Genomic DNA, 22,899 nt, shown 5'->3' on the forward strand with positions numbered 1-22,899 from the left:
GACTTTGAAAATTAAATAAAGGTATTGAAAACAACTCTCAACCACAATTACAATGGTAAAATTAAGCCAATCCCAAGGGAAAAAATATCTCTGGCTATGACAGCTTGCACTGGAGCAGAGAGAAGTCAATAAATATTTATTTTCTACATTTCTCTATGAAGAATAGAAGTGATTTTTAGCAGAGTGCACGAATGCATGGGGGAGATGAGAGGGGAAGATCACATCTGGGTTGGGATCCAGTGCCTTTGGTTCAGAGTAGGTGATGGTGCCCTGTAACCCCAACCAACTTCAGATGGAGGTTTCCATACTCCAGTAACACACCACAAACAGCAGCTGTCAACCTCATTTACAGCTTGACCTTCTGCACTCATTTGTCTAGACACTATTGATTTGATTACTGTAAGCAGAAATCCAGCCTCAGAGCCAACTGATGAGTTGCTTTGTCTGGACCAGACTAAGTTTGTTCAAGGTTACTTGAACTGATGAACTTGCACCTTCCTTTTTTATTTTTAACTCAACCCCAACAACTCTCTGTGGCTTTTCTGTTCTGCTTTTGAGTACCAGAGGTTTCTCTCAGTGTCTCATTGACATCAGTTTATTAAAGCTCTTCCACAGCTCATCACTGGGTGCATCCATTCCATCTCCTGATCATACAGACACATCTTAGGAAAATGTCCTTGTCCACGAAGGTTATCTAGTGATACAAATGCTAGTTTAGAGAATCCACCTGACAGAGCACTTTAGGAAGAATATTCTTGCCTAATTTATTTAGTTTATAGGTTTTAAGCCTTTCTTCACAGTGTATCTTTTAAAAAAATTAAAGCCTGTTGCTTTGGTTTTCTCTTTTTCTTAAAAATTTAAGGCAATGAGAGAGAACAGCATTTTTGCAACAACCAAGTTCTGTGATGGTGCTTCACTTGTACAAGAAAGCATTTTCAGCAGGTCAAACAAAAAATTTGTGAAACATATTCCCTTATCACCACATTTCTTATCCTTTCATTACTTTATTTTTTTAAATTTAACCATGTCAGTGGTCAAGAACCCTACTCTGTACAGAAGTAGAACAGCTACTGTATTGAGAATATCAAAACTTTCTGGGGACACTGAATAAAATTAAATATCACAGAAATCGAAGGTATCTTTCATTTCTGGAATGAGAACTATCACCAGGAAAACCTTTCTGGTGCTTACCAGAAAGCTGAGTGCCAAAGCTGTGTATTTCAGGATGCAGTCCTGCACTGCCAGAGAACCACTGAGAAGCCTCTCAGGCAACCTTCACACCACCCCAAGTACAATGGTGATGAAAAAGGAAAATTGTCATTGTTACTTTCATATATGTTATGTATTTCTTCTTTTACTAACCAAAATCCTCTTTCAGCTTTTCTCAATATCTTCAGATGCAAAGTAAACAAGAATGTATATTTATTTCAAGGCCAGGTTAGATGGGGCCTTGAGCAACCTGATCTAGAGGCAGGTGGCCCTGCCAATGGCAGGGGAGTTTGAAAGAAGATGATTTTTAAGGTCCCTTCCAACCCCAACCATTCTATGATTCTTCTCAAGGGGGGACTCTGTGGACTAAAGTTGTTTTTTAATTCAAAAAAAGGACAGGACAAGTGAAAGATTTGAGGAATTACTATGGGACCAAGAGGTCAGACATCTAGATTGAGAGCTGTCTGTTGAGACACAGTTTTGAAGTGTGTGTCAAGAAATTTCAGGCTCTACAAACTATTCAGATTTTGTCAGAGGTGAAGCTTACAAGACCTGACAAGCCAGTAACTGCATCCTCTCCTAGCCATCTGATAAGCATCTGTGACAGCTGAAAATACTGAGAGGTCACTTGATGATGTCAGACTGAGTAGTCTGGCTTCTAAATGTAACAAATAAAAAAAATAATTAAAAAAACCAACCGCAAAACACTAGTACTATGATGGTGATGTTCCACAGTGTTTCGGGTTCAGGAATGACACAGTCATTATAAAATTACTTCCAAACCAAGAACAACTGCACCCAACTTTGAGGAGTTGTTTTGGGCACTCTTACAATACAAAAGAACAAACTTCTGGGTGAAACTGGAGGCTGCCTATGAACAGAGATCAGAATGGGTAAAGAGAAAATGGTCTGAGTGGCCAAGGAGTGCACAGAGTCCTTTAGCACTCCTGAAATAGTCACTGAAATGTGACTATATCACAAAACCAGGGACACAGGTCAGCAATCCTCTTGCCAAAATGCTGTAGCCCATGCAATCCTTAAAAGCAAAAGAAAATCTTCTGGAAATGCATGGCACTAATAAATAAGCCACATTAGTACAGCACACACAGTCATACAAGGGTACAGAAAAAAAAAGTGCAATGAGGAGCTCATATGGTAAAACAAGCAATGAGAAGAGGTTTCAAAACAAGTCTTGCTGAAACCAAGATTTCAGTTCATAAAGAGCACAACAGCACATGACTAGATCAAAGCCTGAGAACTATTTGGATAAGATCTAACACAAACCAAGAACTGAGAAGTCTAACAAAAAAAAGCCCAAACAAATCAAGAGCCCACAGACCTTTTCTCCAGCCCTAAGAGGAATTACTTTCTCTTCAATGAATGAAGTGGATTTTATTTCATGCTATTATTTTGTTCAAGACAAAGAAAATAAGTAATGTCTCATAAAAGTTATTTGGATTAATCTAAGTAAGGCTGAATGAAACAATTAGTTCTCTTTGCTTACAACATAACACAATAGGATAATTACAACATTTATACTGTCCTGGAAAGAAATTCATAATCTGGTGTGCCAAACAACAAAATGCACAAATAACAGGAGGCCCAGATCAGCTTGTAACCAGACAAAATTCAGAAGAAATGCAACTGAATGTTCCCACACAAAACACAGAGAAACTTAGTACAACTTTCCTTTATTTATTTATACTTTTAAAAATATGGGTTTTTTTTAATTAGAGCACATTCACAACACCAATGCTGCTACTTCATGAATCAGAACAGCCATAGTTTTTACAGCCATAAGAAACACATATATTTGCTTAGTCAAGAACAAGCAGAAGACCACAAAACATACCTTGTACATTCCATTAATGTGACTTTTAGTCGACCTTCTGTCAACAGAATATCCTGGATACTGAGGTCTCGATCTTCATAGTCATCAGGGGGCATTACTTGAAATGGAAAAAATGGCTTGAACCTGAAAAATATAGAAGAGACATCTCTTAATTTATGTAAATAACACTAATACAGAGAAATAATAATTAAAAAAAAAAGGTAACAGGATTACAATGAATCCTTAATACATCTAAAGAGAAATACTACCAATTCCTACATATTCCTTGGTCAACAGGAACAAGTAGCAGCTACTAAAGTTTTTGGAATGGAGATTGTTTTGAGAGGAATATTATTTGGGTTATATTTACTAATGCAAATAATTTTGAGAAAGTGGGAAGCTGACCAAATCCCCAAATAAGTTTATGATTGCAAGTGTGATTTAAGACAAGAGTCCTTCTGCAGTAAAAATCTTAACAGGTCTTTAAGTTTATTTGCATAAAACATGACAGAATCAGAAGGTGAAACTTGACTATGACCCTAAAGTGTAAATTTTTGTGACACTACTGTATACTTGGTGGACTGGTGCATCCAAATGAACAGTACACTTCAGCTACACAGATTGATACTGCTCTCATTTTGTGAAAAACACTGGGTTACTCTTTTCAGCCAGTCTTCTTGAATTAAAATACAGGTATCCTAAATATTCACCCTTAAGCTTTATTTCCCTCATCACAGCACATGATCCACAGGAGAAGCAGTTCATATCCAAGATACAAGTGTTTTACACACGTTATCTCACCACATGATTTTCTCTCTTCAATTAGAATATGCTGAGTTCTAAATACCAATTTTATTTTAAGTGATAGTGCTTCAGTGTCATCCACCATCTGAGGGAAGGAGGGGGAGAGACTCCACATCTGCCCCATGGCAGGGGAGACACACACATGAAATCCCAACAGCAAGGGCACAACCCTGCCAACAAAACGTATCACGGAATCTGCTTCAGCATTTCTATGAAATATGTGAAAAAGCACTTGCAGGGTTTTCCTTCTTTCTGTTTTTATTTATTGCTCTCGTTTCCCAGCACTGCCCCGTGCCTTGCATTCCATCCTCTACCACTGACAGCCTCCCCATGGTTATTTCTGTTGAGAAGACTCAAACAGCAGGACACGAGCACCACTGCCTGCAGCATCTATCTGCCATTTCATGAGAAAGGAGTCTTGTTCAGGAGCCCTGTCTGCTCAGCCACCAGAGGCATCTGCTTCTCACATTTGGAGATCACAATATGTTCAGGAAACAGTCAGGCAAATCCAAACTGAGGAGTTTCAGAAATTCAAATAAATAATGAAGCCTCCCTTAACTGCCTGCACACTCAAAGAGAAGTGTGGAAGGGAGCTCAGTGCTCTGATTTCAGACACTTAATTTCTGTACAAGCTTCAGCCTCGAACAGAGCCATGAGAAAGACATTTCTTTTGTTCTCCTTGTGAATAAATACAGCTCAACACTCCAGCCTGAAACCCAGTTCAAGTTCTAACTTTAATTTGGTTCCAAGTTTCTCCCTCATTAACTCCTTCAAGAAGAAAATGCCTTTGGAATGGGTCAAGTAAATGAATTTAGTTTTAATACTTTATTAGTTTTTAAATCTGTGTAGGGAAAATATGAAGTTACTAAATCACACTGGCCATAGCTTAGGCTTATGTCATAAACAAACAACTCAAAATACCTGTATAATCTAGTCTAATATTTTACTCATAATCTTCCTTTATAGTTCTTGGATTATTAAAGAAATTGTGTCAGAAGGGTATGGAAAATATCACCAAGATAACCCCACTATTTTCACTCTACAAGACTTGCTGCCATTTCAGGGCTTGGCCACCTCCTCGTGCCATCACCATGCAATCCATTCCATGTGTTCCTCGTTCCAAGCACAAGCAAGGGTACTCTGTTCCTCTTAGGAATTATGTTTGCCCCTTCCCAATACACATTTATTTCAGATTTTGTTAGGCAAAAAAGAGAAGAGTTAGGCAAGCACACTGGAAAAAAAAGTGATATTATGAGTGAATAAATACTTGTATGTTTGGAGGGTTTTTCAGCAAAAATAACTTTTCTATTAGTATCAGCAGCTGCCCATAAACCTCACAAAATCTATTCTAAAAAAAAGATACTTTTCCATGAGATTCTCAAACTAATGACCACTATCGGGAGCCTCAGTGAGCTACTGAAAAAAGATTTCTGGGAGGGAAGAGCCTATCTAATAGGTTCCCATCATATCTCTGAATTTCTGCAAACGTGAGTCTTAGAAGTGTAGGTATTGACAATCTATACACACCCTTATATATACACCCTAAAAGAGCTTGCAGTCTATTTCACAAAAAAACCAAACCTGGACAAATCTGTTTTCAATACTGAAAAAAACCCCTACAGAACAAAAAAGCAAATTAACAGACTGAAAGGTTCCAGGAGGGATGCAGATATCTATCTATATATTAAAACCAAAAATGTCATCTCTTAAGTAACTTCAGAACAACACGTGAAGTACAGCACACACTGCAGTCTCTGACTGCAGCACATAATGATGAAATGAAGCCATTTTTATTGGTAGATTAAGACAAAGAGTTTACTATAGTTTTGATTTCTATCTTCAGAACAGACTTATTTTTAATTAATACAATAGTCAATTAAAGAGGACAAAAAATCTAAACACCAATGCAGTTATATGCAATAATATGTAAAATGCTTAACTGTGTATGCTGGAGTTTGTGCTGCACTAGTTAAATTTTCTACAAATATGGGATTAACAAGCAGTCTTAACATAATTTTTAATTGACAGCAAGCACTCATGTTCACATTCTTACTGCTGCAACTAATTTGCCAAATCCTTAGCAAGACACCTAACACACCACCTATTTCCATGGCTGTTAACAACGTAAAAAGATCTAAATATCCCACATTAAATCAGTTCTGAATGTTTCAGTGCCTCTCTGAAGCCTTCTAATTTTGTACCATAGAAGCTGTCTATTTAAGGCAACTTACTGAGAGTTTGTACATTTCCCAAATTAAACACTGGGCAAATTATGATTTCAAGTATAATTAAATTACATACTAGGTAAGTGGACCACTGACAGACTGTTTAAGTACAAGATGACACAAACATATTTGGAAAGACTTTCCTATTGGGAACTGATGATTTACTACTGACCCAGATGTAGACAGTAAGTAACTGGGTGAGACTCCATTCCCTTGGGTTATAAAACCCCACACAGGCAACCTGCAATGCACACTCTCACCCAAGTCAGGCAGCACCTTTTTCCCCCTGTTAGGGACAGCCTGTGAGCTACCCTACCCTTTAAAGCTCTCACCCCAAATGCTGGGTCCAGCAGCATCAGAGCAGGACAGGAATGGATGCTCCATCTCTGGAGAAGCCAGGTGCCCCACATCTGCCATGGATAATTCTGCTGCTTGGGAACAATCATGTTGCTCCACAAAATGTAACTGAGATGTTTGTTTCATTAAGCTTTTACAGTATAGACAATAAAACACTCTGTTAATATGAAAGCAAAGCTGTGTTTCATCATATTAAAGTACCAAGAGTGGACTTTTAGCTGGTGACAGTGCAAACACCACAAATCAGTGAATGAGACAACCAATACAAACTCTATCCCCACACCCTTGCAGACTATGGTACCTTTAGTGATTCAGTATCCTTCTGTCCCAAACTTGTAAGTAACAGACCTGTGAGTTTCCTACCATCCTATGTTCATTACTGTAATGTAGAACTTCTACTATAATGTAGAACATAATTTATTAAATCCCTTGGTAAATAACCTTGCTGTAACAATAGCTTCGAGAGTATATTTTGCTGCCCTCAAATTTTTAGTCCATCTTTTAGAAGTCCACCAATAAAAGCCTTAGAGAAATTCATCACATTGATGAAGAATGAAAAAATGCCACATACCCTACCAGTAAGCCTCTACTAAAAAGTTTGTAAAGGAACACTGACAGCAAACCAAATTTCTCAGTGAATCTCAGCTGGTCTCTGACCTCATCACAGCACCCACCCTGGGAGCTGGGCAGTTCTGGTAGGTTGCTCTTGGGGATTCAAGGCTCTCACTTTCCAGACTCTGAGCAAGAAAAATTATGTGGCTTCTGCTTAGCTGTACAGAACTTTAAACATCCATCCAGTTAACTTTCATCAATGACCAAAGAGATTAGTGGCCCTCCATCAGTAGAGAACAAGCCCATAACAAATTTTGCAACAGGTCCACTCACTGCTGCTGCCCAAGAACAAAACTTTGAAGCCATGACAGTTCTGTAAGGAAGGAAACCCAGGAGCTGCTCCTCACAGTACAAGTAAAATGTTACCAAAAGGTAATCCTTGAACTACCCCCTAAGCAGGGTTACACCAACTCAATCCAGACATCTAAAAGCCTTCTTCTCAATCTCAAAGCTGTAAAATTGTACTAAACAACTATCAGAATTAAGGTAGATTTAGTGAGGGAGTGATCTCACTGTCTTTAAACCGTATTTGCTAAGTCTTTTTGTAAACTCTTCATCTTCTCCTGAGGAACAAAATAGGCATGTTGTAGGTGTACTAGAAAAAACAAAACACTTGATGTCCCTGCCCAAAACCCTGCATGGATATTGCAAGCTGTTTCAAAGCAAAACAAAGCTAAAAACCTGAAAACAACTTTAAAAAGGGCCTTATATTAAATGTTTCTAGTGCCTTTTGAATTTGTTTTTAAGTTATCAGTCTCCCTCCCCACATGGATCTACTTACTTGTCCAGAAGTCTAAAATTCAAAAAGTACACTTAAGAAAATGTTGAAGAGCAACATTTTAACTTAATAAGAGGAATCTGCATCAATCAAACTGAAGGTGACATTTTAGCAAGTGAAAAAAGGTACAAGAATAATATTTAAAAGAATAGTAGCAAAAGTGTTTCTTGATAACTAACATGAGACACAAACAGCAAAAAAATAGTTTCACAGGAAGAATTAACTCTGATGATTACACTGAAAGATAATGAAGTTACTCAGTTAATACACAGGATTGTAGTTATACTCTAAAAAAGCATAATACTGAATTCTCCCACGTACAAAGCACAGCAAAAACATTTCCAGACACTGCATGCAGTCATTATGTCTCCTTCATAGGCAAAAACTTCCTACAATTTATTCATGCCATATTTCAGAGTCACTACAGTGGCTCATTTGCTCTCATCTCATTGCCACTTGACTCAGAATGTCCAGATCAAAATTGCATCTGAAAAAAAAAATATACTTAAAACACACCAAAAAAACAAACCAAACCAAACCAACAAAAACCAACCAACCAACCAAAACAAAACAAAAAACCCACACAAAAAACCCACAAAAACTTCACAAAACACCAACAACCCCAAACAAATCAAGTTTGTTGCCTTTATTTGGGGTGTTTTCAGCCTCTGAATACCACTCTTCTTCCTTTTAGTTGCCAGTTCTGTGGAGGAGGAATTCACTGACTATGAACAAGACTGTAAGTCCATGGTTTAGCTTAAGAAACAGGTTTAAGAAATATCTGATCTATATTCCCATTAATTGTATTCACTATTGTGTAATATTATTTTGTAGTCATTAAACCAGCTTTTAACAAAAGACAGGAGTCTTTTATACCTTGTTTAAATTAATTATTCTTTTACCTAAATTAATTGCTCTTACCAGTACCTATTTCAATAATTTCAGTTGCACAAGGAAATCTATTACGAACTGGGGAAAAGAAGATCTATTTAACTTGCCAAAGATAACCAAGCAATTATGCATTTCCATTTGTTGCATCTGTTAGGCATATCCAGAATTACAGTACAAACACAATTGTAAAGGGCTAAATACAGAAAAACAAATTGAAAAAGCTCCCATTAGCCCATTTTCTGATGGGAAAAGCAGGAAGATTTACAGCTTCATTTGTAAATGCAGGAGTAGGCTACAAAAATTCTAAGATATTAAACCCACTCCTAAAAAGCCATGATTACATTCATGAGATTTAAAAGGGACTTATCAGCTAACATTTAAGTTTGTTAGGTATTATAACACAAAGCTTATATCATTCTTCACAATGAAGATATAAAAATGAAACTCAGCCTTATTTTGAAAATAATTATTGAACAATAATTATTTATGAAAACAACTTTGAAAGTATGACCACTATAGATTTTGCAAAAGAATTCCCCATCTTCCAGTGATTTCCCAAGGCACAAGCTCAAGGAGTGTCAGTTACCAAATTCAGGAGACTTCAGTCATTCAAACTATGCCCTTATTCAGTATAAAAATCTACTAATTTCAACTTTAGCCACCACACCCATGGAAATTTGGCTTCCTAACAACCTGAAAAACACTGCAGTAAGATTTCTTTCCTAGGCAATTTTTGGAAAACTGTTAATCAGTTCTGGCACTCCACCCACTGTGTTTCAGGATATTCTGCCATAGGCATGTGGGAGGCTCATACACATAAGTTCTCGGTGTATGAACAGTCTTTTAAAACAAGATGTGAACAAAAAAAGAAAAAACAAACACACACACACAAAAAAAAAACCCACCCCAAAACAAACAGATCAACAAAAAAGGGATTTTTTTTTTCTTCAAAATTGTTTCACACATTTTCAGATTCTTAAACTAAAGTTGGCTTTCCTATCAGTACCTCTGAGGCTTATCTCCAATCAGACTCTTAAAACTTTAAGAGCCATTCTATAAGAACAAACAAAAGAACAACAGTAAATAGTCCTCCATCCACAAAGGATAGTAGATTTTTTTCCTGCTTATATGACAGATGTCAATATAAATACAGTCATAAAGGTTGGATACAGCTGTCTGTAAAACAAGTAAATACAGAATTTTTTTACCAGCTTAGCAAACTAGCAAACTACCTTCTTATCAGCACAAAGAAAATCAATTTGACAGTACACTTTTTTGCAAAAAAGAACCCACAAACAAACAAACAAACCAACCAACCAATTTCAAATTCTAAATACCATAAATATCTCTGAGTTTTCATGTGTTTGCTTTCTTTAAGCTGTATGTGACCCACCTGAAGTCAACTTAAGAGACCAGATTAAGAGACCGAGATCAAAATCCTGCTGTATTTCTAAGACAGGATGGAGACAAAATTTCCCTGTCTCACCAGAAAACAGTCTTGATGTTCTAATTGTAGTCTAAATGTCTGTAGATGGCTCAACCATTGAGCTCAAGAGTTTGAATCCTCTGCTGTAAACACCAGCCCATGTCCATACCAAACCAAATCTCATGACATCCTCATCCATCGTTTAAACAGAAAATGACAACTGCTTGAAAACAAAGAGTGAAAAACTATTTGTGTTCTGAATTCTATACACAACAGCTTTCCAAGGCTTATCCTCACTCCTCCAGCTAAATTTTAAAAATGCTTCAACTACAGAAGCTTCTCCTCTATCCACATTTATCCAGGCACTTCTGACAAGACAGTGGATGGTCCAATTCACACCCCTGAAGTGGCATCTCTGGTGGAGACAGAGCTGAGCAGAAGCAGCAGCATATTCAAGGCTGAGATGACAGATCTTAGAACTCCAAACAGCAATAACTAAGAATCTGTTTTACTGACAGCACAGCTACTGATGGTGGGGAGGGCACTGATGGGGACTGGGGGACTCTTCATGTCACCTACTTGCCAGCTGTGCCCTCAGACAAAGGCAGGAGTCACTCTATTTCATTTACCAGCCCACACTGTAAAGAAACAGAAGGAAATCAGGCCAAAGCTCAGTCTGGATGTCACCTGTGGCACCTCTGTTGACAAACAAATCCAGGAGGGGCTTGTGAGGTTAATTAACAGGATTTTTCCCACTTTGCAAATCCTGTATCATTGATTACAGGTTCCAGTTGGGACTTGTGATTACATTTGAAGGAATCAGCTGTTCTGATTACCATAATCTTCCCCCACCATCCCCATAATGAATTTGGGTATATCCTCTAATTTGCTCTTCTTTAAGAGGGACAGAGAATAATAATAATTTTTAAAAATCTGGGTTTCTGTAGTATTGTTTTAAAACAATACCACTGACTAACATTGCTGTTCCCACCCCACCTCCCCTTGTAATCCCCTGGGCTCTCTGCTTGGCAACTTTAGAATGTGTTTTGTTTATTCCATCACATTGCATTAAGTTTTCTTAGCAAGTACATAGAGTTATTATTTAAAAAAAAAATACAAAATATTGAAATTTTTAGAGTTATGTTGCATCATTTCCACTGTTTAATTACTTAGGAATTATTCACCAAACCAGATCATCCACAGCAGTGATTCAAACACCACCCTAAAGCCTTCTACCATGTCACTGCAAGACTTTGCCCTTCAATTTCTGCTCTTCCTATTTTATATTTTAGCTCAAGCAAACAGAGATAATGGTTTCAGTAATTTACTACACAAGTGACATTCATGTAAAAGTCCATTTTAGTTCTTACCTGCAATTAATTCAACTTAAAGTATTATAGACAAAGTTTATTTGATAGGGTAATTTTCAAAGGTTTTAGCATCATTAAAGGAATTTAAATATGGAATATTAGATATTATAAGTATCAGTATCTTCTGACGCTGTCAAACAACACTTAATGACACTGTCAAACAACACAGCATCTTGTACTTATTGTCATTATAAAAGCAGATTGTAACATTTGTAAACATTTCCTTCTGAATGACCACTTTTCAAACTATGCTGCCACTAAAAGTGATGCAGGGAAATAGACTGAAGCTTAGCAGTAAGATTTAAGTTAGGGAAGTCAGGAGCAAAGTATGTTATTTCCCTTAGATATTCACAGATAATTTTAAAATATTGGACATACATTTAAAAATAATTTTGTAAATTTCTGTCTCAAATTATCCCTGTAAACTTTACACTTAAAGCCACACAAATTGCTAAACAAATTATTCCCTTATGATTATCCTGATTTAATTTTATGCTAGTCATATCTGGCAATTAATTACTGTGGAAGAGACTGATTAACTATCATCAGCTGATCTCTGTAATATTCTTTATTGCAGACAGATTTTTATGATATCTGGCAGGTCTTCAAAAATATGAAAACTTCATTGCTGTAGTGGGGTCCCTGTATTTCCCATCAAGCAGCTTTAACAGAGACCTGGGTGAACTGCTCCTCACAAACAATTCTGCTGAGCTCTAACAAAGCTGCAAGCTGAACAAGGGAATTAAGGAATTAGAAAAGTTGGTCCTATCAAATTTTAAGGCTAAAATGGATTACAGCAGCCAGCAGGGACAAAATAACAAAGCAGCTTTCCAGAGCTCAACACAGAGCTGAAAACAATTTCTGCCTTTTCCTCGTCTCACAAAAAATAAAGATTTTCTGTCTCATTTCTGCTACACCCAGCATCTCCTGGGCAGTTTTCAAAGCTGTATATGGTCACAGACAGCTCCAAAATGCTGCTGAGCCCCTGTTGGGAGCTGTAGGAAACAGAGATGCACTCCGAAGTCCTGAGAAAAATTATTAACCTGGGCAGGGCTCCACAAGAATAAGAGTCCTTCCAGAAGGAAGAATGTTTCTGGAAGAAGATGCAGCCAAATGGTTTTGGACAGGTGTGATGAAGAAGTTTGAGCTACAAAGCAAATGCAGCATATCCCATACTCAGCTTGCTGGGTGGAGCAATTTAGGAGCACCCACATCAATAATAACACTGCATCCACAACCATTTCACTGTTGGTTCTGAACTCCAACTTTACTGCAGAAACCTTCTTTGCAACACAAATGTATCTGTCAAATTAAGTCTTCACTGCAGATTTTTTTTTCCCCTAATTCACTAGGTCTGGGATCATGCAACCCTTGAAAGTCTGAATTCTAACCTAGAATCAACTGGCTTGAGAAACAGCTGCAATTAATTAAACAGTGAAGGTAAATATTAACAGGGAAAAGCTTCCTAAACTTTGTGTGGATCTTACTTTTGACTCTCAAACTGAGGTAAAGCTGTTAGTTTAACCAGAAACGCAGTGACTGCAGCAGAAGCTACTCAAAGAAATTACTTGTGAATCAGTATGTCACAATTAACTTGACAAATGTCTGCAAAATAATGACTCCCAAGCCCCTTTCACACAAACTGATTTCCACAATTAGTATTATTGTTATGAATGATCCCTCACCAGCCCTTGAACATCAAAACAAACACAGTAAAGCATTTTTTCTTAATTATATAAAATATTGATATTCATGTACCATAAAGAATGGAACCTGCTAAAAAAAGCTAATTGTTCCCAGTGAACTTTTATAAGATTGCATCTTTGCTTTCTTCTGGACAAAAGCACAGTTTGAGACCATCATGCAAAGGTTTTTGTGGTTCTGCAATTAATGCTTTGGTTTTTTTACTTTAGCAGACTGGGATGGCACAAATTATTTATTAAATTAACAGAACAACATAGATGTCTAGCATTCTCTCCATACTCATAATTAGACAATAAGGCTTATTAATATTAAAAGAGGTTTTTAAATTTAAAAAGTCCATTACCGTTCTTTAAAGAACAATAATAGCAAGAATAATGAAATGGTGAAGTAGTTTTAAATCAAACAAGTGTGAACATGAAGTGTAAACACAGGAGCATATTGGGTGACTTCAGGCAATCTCTGCAGGAATGCAGAGCAAGCAGTTTTCCATAGAAACCCAGGAACATGAAAGGACTGGCTCCAGGAGTGAAAGCAGCAGCCTGAGACTAAGCTTCAAAGTCACTGGAGCATCACACTGTTCTACCACAGGGATTACCAAAGCCTCCTGTCCTTATCCACGCTGATCAAGGACCATTTGCTGATTAAAAAATTAACTTTTCACACACTAAATACATATAAAATAGATTCTACAAGAGACTCGTGCATTTTGACATCTAATGAGCTCCTGAAAGCTACCCAAGGTAAATTCTGCACCTCCATGAAGTTCTCCTTCAAGGAAAATCCAGTGCTGTGTGACAGGTAGGGGAAGGTGACTCACACTGCATATCCACAGAAACTAAAAATCATCATAGAGTCTATAGAAGGTGATTCAGAACAGCCCAACTCCAGTGCCTGAACACACCTACCTGCTCCAACTTGGACATTAGTTTGATGTCTCCAGTTCAGCAATGTCACTAACTCCTACATGCCCTAGATTTACTGTGAAATAAGCTACCTTTCAAAAAATTAAAAGTGCTATTACTTATTTCATATTTGATTTAAAAGAACTGAAAGCTATGCAAATTATGACAAAGGAACAAACAGTATTTTAATAGCAAGATCAGCTTAAATGTTCAAGATCAGAGTTCCCATGAACAGAAATAAAATCTCAATGCTACTGCATGCAAAACTCTATGAAGTACTAAATAAATTTTACCAGATTTTTAAAACATTTAATCACTATCCACATGAAAAAAGTTCACTGCAGATCAAGTAATCTTTTAAAATACAAAACAGCAACTGTGTTAAATGAGGCGATTTTCTTCTCATTATTATTGCACAAAGAATCTTTTATAGACTGTTTCAAGTAAAAGAAGTTGAAAGAGGTTTTGTTTTCCTATCATACCAATGAACCTTAATGCTAACTGCATTGCCAGCTGCAGCAAACACAAGCACCCAAACTTACTCTTTCATGTCTTCATCCATCTTTCCCTCCAACTGAGATTTTCTGGTTTTGTTTCTGTGCCTCTCTATACCACTGGTATCTAGTCTAGACTTCTGGTCTCCCACTTTCTTAAATAATCCACCTCAAGTCAGTGTTGTATTAGTCCTTCACCCTTGAAGGTAAAAAAGTGTTAACATTTGTTGACTAATCATAGGAAAAGGCTCAGTCTTAACCTGCAATGAATGCCACCCAGATAGTGGGAAATGTCCTGACCATTCATTACACCTGACTTGGCAATGAACAAGTTCCAAAATGAAGTTCTTTCAGGCTTTTTTTTCCAGTGTGAAATCCAGTGAAGTGCTGGAGCTGGGGGAGGAGATCAGAAGGTTTCAAGACCCCTACAATCACCAGGTCTTGAACTTGGTATTAACATAAAAAGATTTATACACATTCTTTGTGCCACATAGTTCCATGTAATCTGAAAAAGCATGTATTTAGTGGCCCTTCAGACACAATGCATGTCTGAGTTAGACCACGCAAAATAAGCACAGTAAAAAGCTCTGTGCTACAAAAAGCTTCCTCCTACACATGTAGCATTCTTGAAGAAAGGAAAACATTTAATGTTCCAGGGTATGGTTTTGTTTACTGTGTGTCAGGTTGCCTACAGATCAATTTATCTGACTCCTGTGTGAATAACCACTTGTCTCTGCACTACAAAGATAATCTTCCAAGCATGAAACTACTGTCTACAGGCAGATCCACTGATTCCCCTTTGCCATGAGCAGCACCAGGCTTTGTGCTGGCATCATGCAGAGCATTATCTCTCTGAAACAGTTGGAAACCCCACAAGTATCATGGTTGCTGCTTTACCAGCATTTTTTGCAGATCCTGCAGGCTTTTTCAATTCTTCTGTACACAAGAAGATTTTTGCACCTAGAAAAAGGCATTCTATTGCCTTTCAGCAGCAACAGGAGTGAGAACATCAAACAGAAGTGCCTTACAGATTTTACTAGTACAAGAGATTGATATCACAACTACAGAAGAAAACCACTTAGGAAAAGAATACCCTCTCCCATTGCAGAAGCTGTAGAGAAAGTCTCTGCTGGCTGCTTATTTCTGAAGTTACAGACATGCTCACTATCCCAACCACTAATTACTTCTGTTATTCCTGAATATAACCTCATCATATGAATAATATATACATTTTTAAATTTTATGTTTTCCAATAGCTCTATTACCATATTATGAAATCATTTCTATTCTAAAACTCACTTCAAATCAATAGCCACTTACATTCCTTTATCTTAAGTTTTGCCAAAAATAAGAAACTGCTGTGTAACTCAAACTGCATTCTATAATGGTAAATTTAAATAAGTTTTCTAATGGGTCTTACCAGCAAAATTCAATAGAGCCCCAGCTCCCAAATAAGGCATAAAACTATTTAATGTGATTGATTTCATTGCAAGTGATCACTCCAAGGATAATCCCTGCTGAAAGCAACCTCAAGATGTCACCTGATACAGAAATGTTAGAAGTGCTTTTTGTGAGACTACTTCTAAAGAAAAGAAAGTTATTCCACTTTGTGCTAGCATACATTAAAATAAAGCAACAAAATACAAAATCTGGCTTTTTAAAATGTAACAGAGAAATCAGGTGTTCTTAAAACATACAGACAGCAGACTTGCTGCTTAGGCAGTACCTAATACAATCCTTAGAATATAAATGGATGAACTTGCAAGACCTTAAATTTAAAACAAATCAGGTTTTTTTTTTCCAGATTAAGATATATTGGGATTAAATTCTGGAAAGAGACTAAACTGCAAGTACTTCCTCCTCACCTTTTACCTCACACAGAGGACACTGCACCTTCATGAAGGCAAAGTGTATTTTTATTGGCTAGGAAGAGAACAAAACCCAAATCTCTCCAAAACCTAGGCAAAGCAAGATCAGGATGTGTGCAAAGCAACAAAACTACAGCTGACTGGTAAGAACAGACTTGAGAATACAGCACAATTACTGTACCTATACACCTGCCATGATGAGGGGGAATCCCAAGGTTGCCACCAATAAACAGCTTAATAATAGGTTCCCAAGCAAGGTACAGCTCATTAGAGAACCAACAGGTGAGCCCATGACCACTGCAACACCACAAGCAAGCAAGCAGACAGACATCTGAAATAGTCCCTACTACCTCTTTTAGTATGAAAAACACTGTGGCAATGCTACTAACCACAGCTTAGCATTAACCACTTTATCCTACTATTAAAAGGACACAATATAGAAAGTTAAAACCAACACAAACAATGCCTACACTACTAACTTGAAAAGAAGTGTTTGAGCACATACAATAGAAAACCAAAGTGATTATAATTAATATGTACCATTCTGCTCTAAAAAGGAACCTATAAGAAAAATACACTGTGGCAAGAGTATCATTCCTGAGAGCAGGAGCACTGGACATTTTGGGACAGCAAGACCCAGCTGGTGGGTAAGTGACCACCCTGCAGAACACCAGCAGCTGACACCACAACCAACCAACAGGGAAGTCAAGACTTTCCATGCTCATTCTCAAGCTCCAACCGTTGGCCAACTTGTCTAAAACTTAAAAAAACCCCAATGTGTAATTCAAACGATTCATGAAGTCAAAATAGAGTTATGGAGTATGTAAAAGCAATTTAATGATACCCAGGAGTCTTCAGTATCTTACTGAGGTTAGCACTAGTTATTAAAAAAATTTTAAAAATTGACTCATCTAATTTTTCAAGAGTGCACTGAACTCATGTATACTGGAGAGGAAAAGAAAGTAATTTTAGATTTTCCCCACATTTGAACAAGAAACTTCTTTGACAGACCTCAATGTTTTCAGAAAAGCTGTTTGCATTCTTATTACAAAGCAAGAACAGACATGTTAAGACTAAAATGAACCACAAACCAGTAGAAACTCTTGCTACTCTTAACTGAATTGCACAAATCCTTTATCAAAAAATAACTTGAAAAGCCTACTATTCACTGAATTTTACCAGCAGCCTTGCTTCCAGAGATTTAACCAAATTCTACTATGAGATAGGAATTGGCAGAGCAGCTTCAAAATAGCATGTTTTACCAGACACACATTTCTTAAAGAACTAAAGAAAACTGATTACACACTATTAGACTCAAACACAAATTAGTACTTACTTGTTTAGACATAGAGTGCATCCCTCCTTTTTCAATTAGTAGACAATTGCTTTCAGGGAGGAAATTGTACATAAAATGCTAGACAGACCTTAAAATGCACTCACTTTTCTACACTGATCCTTGAGAGCTCTTGGGGAACTCAAGATGCCTCCTTCCACTCTCAAGCTACCTACACACCACACACAACATTACTCCTGGCAATGGATGATACAAAAGAAGATTTATTTTATTAATCACTGCTTTGCTGCTTAAAATTTTGTCCATAACTGGAAAGAAAGAATACTAAAGTGTGTGTGTAATAATTTGGCTTCAGCAACAGACAATAGTTTTATGATTAAATAACAGAGGGATCTGCTTGACACCAACTCAGCTATAGGATGTTCAAAATGAACTACTGGCAGAAGTTCTCTTCTTATGCCATTCACTACCAAGTAATAACCTCTAGCAGTTGCCTAACACAAAACACAAAGACAATGGCCTATTATAATTTTTAATGCTACCTAGCATCTTGGAACAAGATGAAACTCCTTTGTGGACTTGGATCTGGAAGCTAACAGGGTAACCAAGTGCCCCTTTTAAGCAGCTGAAAAGAGAACTCACACTCCAAGTGCTGTTGTTTACAGGCTTGTAATTACTGCTATTCAAAGATTTATTTACAAAGTTATTTGAGCAAGACTAAAGAGACATCAGAAAGGTTTTGAATTACACATGGAAGCAAGTACTGTGTACTTAAACAAAAGGCATATGGTCCATATGGAAAAAATGGGGACAGGATAAGCACATTCCCTGTAGATGGAGAATTATTAAGCTTTAAGTGAGGCAACAGGTTATTAAGCAGTTATGAAGCACTCCTAACTTCTTCCTATCCATGCTTTGCTAAGGAATATATTGACATCCCATAATCCTAAACCAAGGTATTCCTACAAATTCTATTAAAAATACCACCATCTGCAGGAGGCTTGATTTTTCCATATCACTTCTCCATAGTGTATAACCATAATGTCTCAATTCCCAACTATGAGTGCATTGTTATTACTCAACTTTTTTTTTTACCAAGTTTTGCTGTCAAGGGAGGAATCTACCTGCTTAAACTCATCTGAGACACCCTGATGTCTGTGTTCCACCAAACCTATGGACAGCTGAAGGTTCACAGACAGTTAAAGGTGTCTGTTAAAGTTAAAGGTGATCCCACTTGATGTTTTAAAGGCAAAGTTCTAAGACAGATAGGACACCTTGACCCAATCTTCCTACCTTAAGACAATTTCATTAATGAGCATTAAGCTGACTGTCCTGCTTTCCTCCTTCACAGCACAGTGGGGGGAATGACACACTCAGAACATGGTATAAAATTTAAAGGTCAAAAGCACCATATTCAAGGCTGGACACTTTCACTGAATGTTTGCCATCCTGTGCTACCAGCCTACTACCTAGTGTGAAAACCACCTATGATACTGTATTTCTCTCACAAACATTCACAAATTCCCAACTCCTTATAACTTAAAGAAAACATTTAAAATAACATTTTGTGCTTCTTTAGTCCTGTAATAATAATGCTTCCTATGTTGTTCTCTGTGTCAATTACATTCTATCCTCATACTTCTACTCATTTCCATCCCAAACATTGTGCTCTTCTTCTTTCCTCACTGTCCTCTCCAGTCCCTTTAACATGTCAGTGGCCCACCTGTCTCATCCATTCCTTCTGGTACAGAAAGTTTGAGAAATACATGAAAAATTAATTATATCCAACTAAACAATCAGAGCACCCTACAGCCCAGGTGCATCTCCCAGTGGAAAAATCCATCTTACTCTGCTGAAGAGAAGGAACACATTAATAGTGGTTCAACAGGAACCCTAAAAACTTTCCTGGAGAGTATAAAGATAATTTGCTCTGCATGCTCTTGCTGGGTGTGCTCAGAGTGCTCCACAACTGTGCTGTTCCAGCTTCTCCTTTGGGCTCTTCACAGCTGCCAGCTCCAGTCTCTTTCTAACACAGTGAGAGAATAGAAGCAAACTTGCTTGTGGCAGCTTCCCTGCTGCCCCAGGATTGATTGCTCTCTTCTGGAGAGAGCAAACCAGTACCTCAAAATCTGAAAGCACCACCACGTTACTCAAAGGACCTACATATTGCTTTGTAAGAGCTCTTAACCTTGAGAACTCTTAAATTTTATTGCAGAAGAACTAGCTGAAAAGTCTGTAAAAATTACATCCCTGCAAAGCTAGTTACACTTCAAAATTCAAACAGGCATTTTAAGACTTACTGCAGAAGAATGTGGTAAACAAAACCAAAGATCCTTATTTAAGCTTACAACCTTATTTAACCCTACATGCTAGGAAGAATAAATGTAAGAGAAAGGAAACATAATATCCTATTAGTGGTAAGACACATGACAGAAAGGGAACATAGTATCTGAACAGCGGTAAGACATTCAATACCTTTTAATCAGACATGAGGGTGCAATCAAAGTAAAGATGTCACTTGCCACTTCTACAGAAATAGCACTGAACATTTCATTCTACTCACTCTATAATGCAGTCTGTGCTGCAGTGTGGGCATTTATAAAAGAAAACTTACTATCTTACAACAACAACAGCAAAAAAAAAAAAAGGTTAAAAACCCAACAGGACACCCAAAGTTTTACTTACCACAATAGTGGGAAGATTTCTCTTATCAGCTACAGATTTACCCATATTTATTGAAGAAACAGAGCAAACCAGAAAGGAAGAAGACACCATCTATCATGGGATCTCAAAAATATTCCCTAGAGAGTGAACTCTATTCTTTCTCACATTAAGTATCAACCACCTTACCTTTACAGGTAAGCACAAGCCACAAGGCTTGCCCAGGTGGCTCACCAGTGGCAGAAATTTGGGAGGACACCCCAAACCCACATGCTCTCCACAAAGGCATCCTTCTACTTTTTCCGAAGAGGAATATCATCACGGTTGTGTCTTTGGACATCTGGCAGGATCCCAAAACTGTTGATACCTACTAATTCTGCCATTTAGCTAGACACAGTTTGGCACATGTCACCATCTCACTATGCAACAGCTTCTTCACATTTCCATAAGACATAACAATGCTCACCTCCATGAAAAGATTTCAGTATCAAGCAAGCAATGTACAAGGAAAAACACCTCTTCTTATGTATTACAAGCAAAACAGGAGTTCTAATGGCATTCCAGCCACAGTAACACCGAGAACACGCGACACCTTACCTGATTTTGTAATTGGGTAAGGTGTGCTTGCGCTTTATAACTTTCTTGAACTGGTTCACGATGATGGAAGTGAGCTGAGGCATGGGTCTCCCTTCGAACTGAGACTTCACTTCAAAGAGTATCACGGGATCTTCCATAAAAGAGAAGGACCAGTGCGTGAAGGGCAGGCGTGTGAAGACCAACTTCAGCTTCCCCATCACCCGGGAGATCTTGACAAAGAGGTAGGCGGACTTCCCAAAGACCAGGTCGGCATCGATGGCCAAGTGGAAGCCACCGTTGTACTCCAGCTCTACCTCAAAGCTCAGCTCCTCGGGGCAGCCCTCTTCGTTGCAGACCACCGGCCGGATGAGTTTCACCGATTTGAAGACGGGCAGGACGCTGCCGAGAGACACGTCCCTGAGGCTCAGCCCCTCCAGCACCTTTCCCGTCATCTTGGCCTGCAGCAGCTCCTCGAACTCCACCTTGATCTTCTTGGTGACCCAGTTCCTGACCAGGGCTGTGTCCCTGAGCTCCCTGAAGAGGAAAAGGAAGATGGCATTGAGGAAGTGGCACGTCTCCTCGCTGGAGGAGGGGGTCGGAGGGGGCTCCGGCTGCTGCTTGGCACCGGGCTCCGGGCCCGGGGCGGCTGCGGGAGCAGCGCCGGCGGCCGGCGCCGAGGCCGGGCCCGGTCCGGGAGTCGGATCAGGAGACGCCTGACTGCCGGGCGGCTCCGAACCCTGGAAGTAATCCCTGAGGCTGTGGCTAGGCGAGACTCGAGCGTAGACGAGACCGTCGAAAGCTCCGGCGACCCCGGAGAGCTCCGGTTTCTTCCTGTAGAGAAGCAAGAGCTGGAACAAGAGCGTGAGGAAGCAGCCGGCCAGCGCCGAGAGCAGGATCACATAGACCAGCAGCATCCTCGCCGCGCTGCCCGACGCCGCGCCCGGAGCGCGTCCGCCCTCACCGCGCCGCCGCCATGGCGGGGGCCGCGCCCGCACCCCGGCGCTTAACGGCGGCGCCCGCCCCGGGCCGCCTCATCCGGGTCCCTACGCCGCCCTCTGCGCGGCGGCGGAGCAGGGGGCGGGGCCAGGACGGGGGCAGCCAACGGCGGCGCGGGCCTCCCCGCTCGGCGCGATCCCATTGGTGGAGCCGGCGGAGCGGCGCTGCACACGTCACGCAGCCCCGCTCCCTGGCGTCATAGCGCGGCGGGCGCAGGCGCGGGGCGGTCCCGTCAGACGCGCTGAGGGGTCAGGCAGGGACAAACCGGGTCGGACCGGGTCGGGTACGGTGCCTCCGGTTCCCCTCAGTGCTCTCTATATTCTCGGCCTTCGGGAAGGGGCTGTGAAGCGTCCGATCCCCGCTCCGCCACTTGTGACGGGGAGCCGGGCGGCTGCTGTGGGGAGTTACCTCAGCGCTGTTCTGGTCCGGTCCGGGGGGTGTCCGGGACGCGTCAGCCGCGGGGGTCATTACGGCATCGCTGAGTGGGGGGAAACGTTCCGGCTGGGGGGATGTGATTGGTTTCGTTGGTCACTTTCTGTCGCCCCGGGAACGTAGGAGGAGTGGCAAGAGCGAAAGGATATTGGGTCTTCTCAGAAAGGGGCAGGTGGATGCTGATTGCTGTAGTAAAATCGCTCTGGAGACGGGCAAAGAAACGAAAATTGTTTTTGTGAGGCTCTGTGCCTTCCTATAACCTTGCTTTCCTGCTTGCTTGTAGCAGGCTTAAGAAATCCTACATAGGTGACATTTTATCAAGCTCTGCTGGAGTGCATGATAAGATATGAAACTCTTTCCATCCTTTTCGCCTGTTTCCTAATTCTTAAGAGTTGGCATTGAATATATGCTGAATAAATGAAGTTTAAAAAGTAAGCACACGGATTAAAGGAATGCAAAGGAAAGAAAG

The 22,899-nt window shown here is 39.4% G+C and overlaps 1 protein-coding gene across 2 annotated transcripts in view; it reads right to left on the reverse strand.

Moving 5' to 3' along the window:
* Window positions 1-22,088, reverse strand: part of PDZD8 (PDZ domain containing 8) — a 55,555-nt gene extending 33,467 nt beyond the window's left edge. The window contains exons 1-3 of one of the 2 annotated variants that reach the window (XM_071749516.1): window positions 21,739-22,086; window positions 21,024-21,536; window positions 3,062-3,184 (exon numbers count right to left, since the gene is read on the reverse strand). In XM_071749516.1, the coding sequence (XP_071605617.1) occupies window positions 3,062-3,184; window positions 21,024-21,454 (554 nt within the window). In that variant the 5' untranslated portion in view covers window positions 21,455-21,536; window positions 21,739-22,086. Of the gene's footprint in view, window positions 1-3,061; window positions 3,185-21,023 lie in introns of both variants that reach the window. The other variant, XM_071749515.1, reaches the window with a different exon arrangement.
* Between the last annotated feature and the right edge of the window lie 811 nt (window positions 22,089-22,899).

The sequence above is a fragment of the Heliangelus exortis genome, chromosome 7, assembly GCF_036169615.1.
Source record: "Heliangelus exortis chromosome 7, bHelExo1.hap1, whole genome shotgun sequence".
Taxonomy (NCBI): domain Eukaryota; kingdom Metazoa; phylum Chordata; class Aves; order Apodiformes; family Trochilidae; genus Heliangelus; species Heliangelus exortis.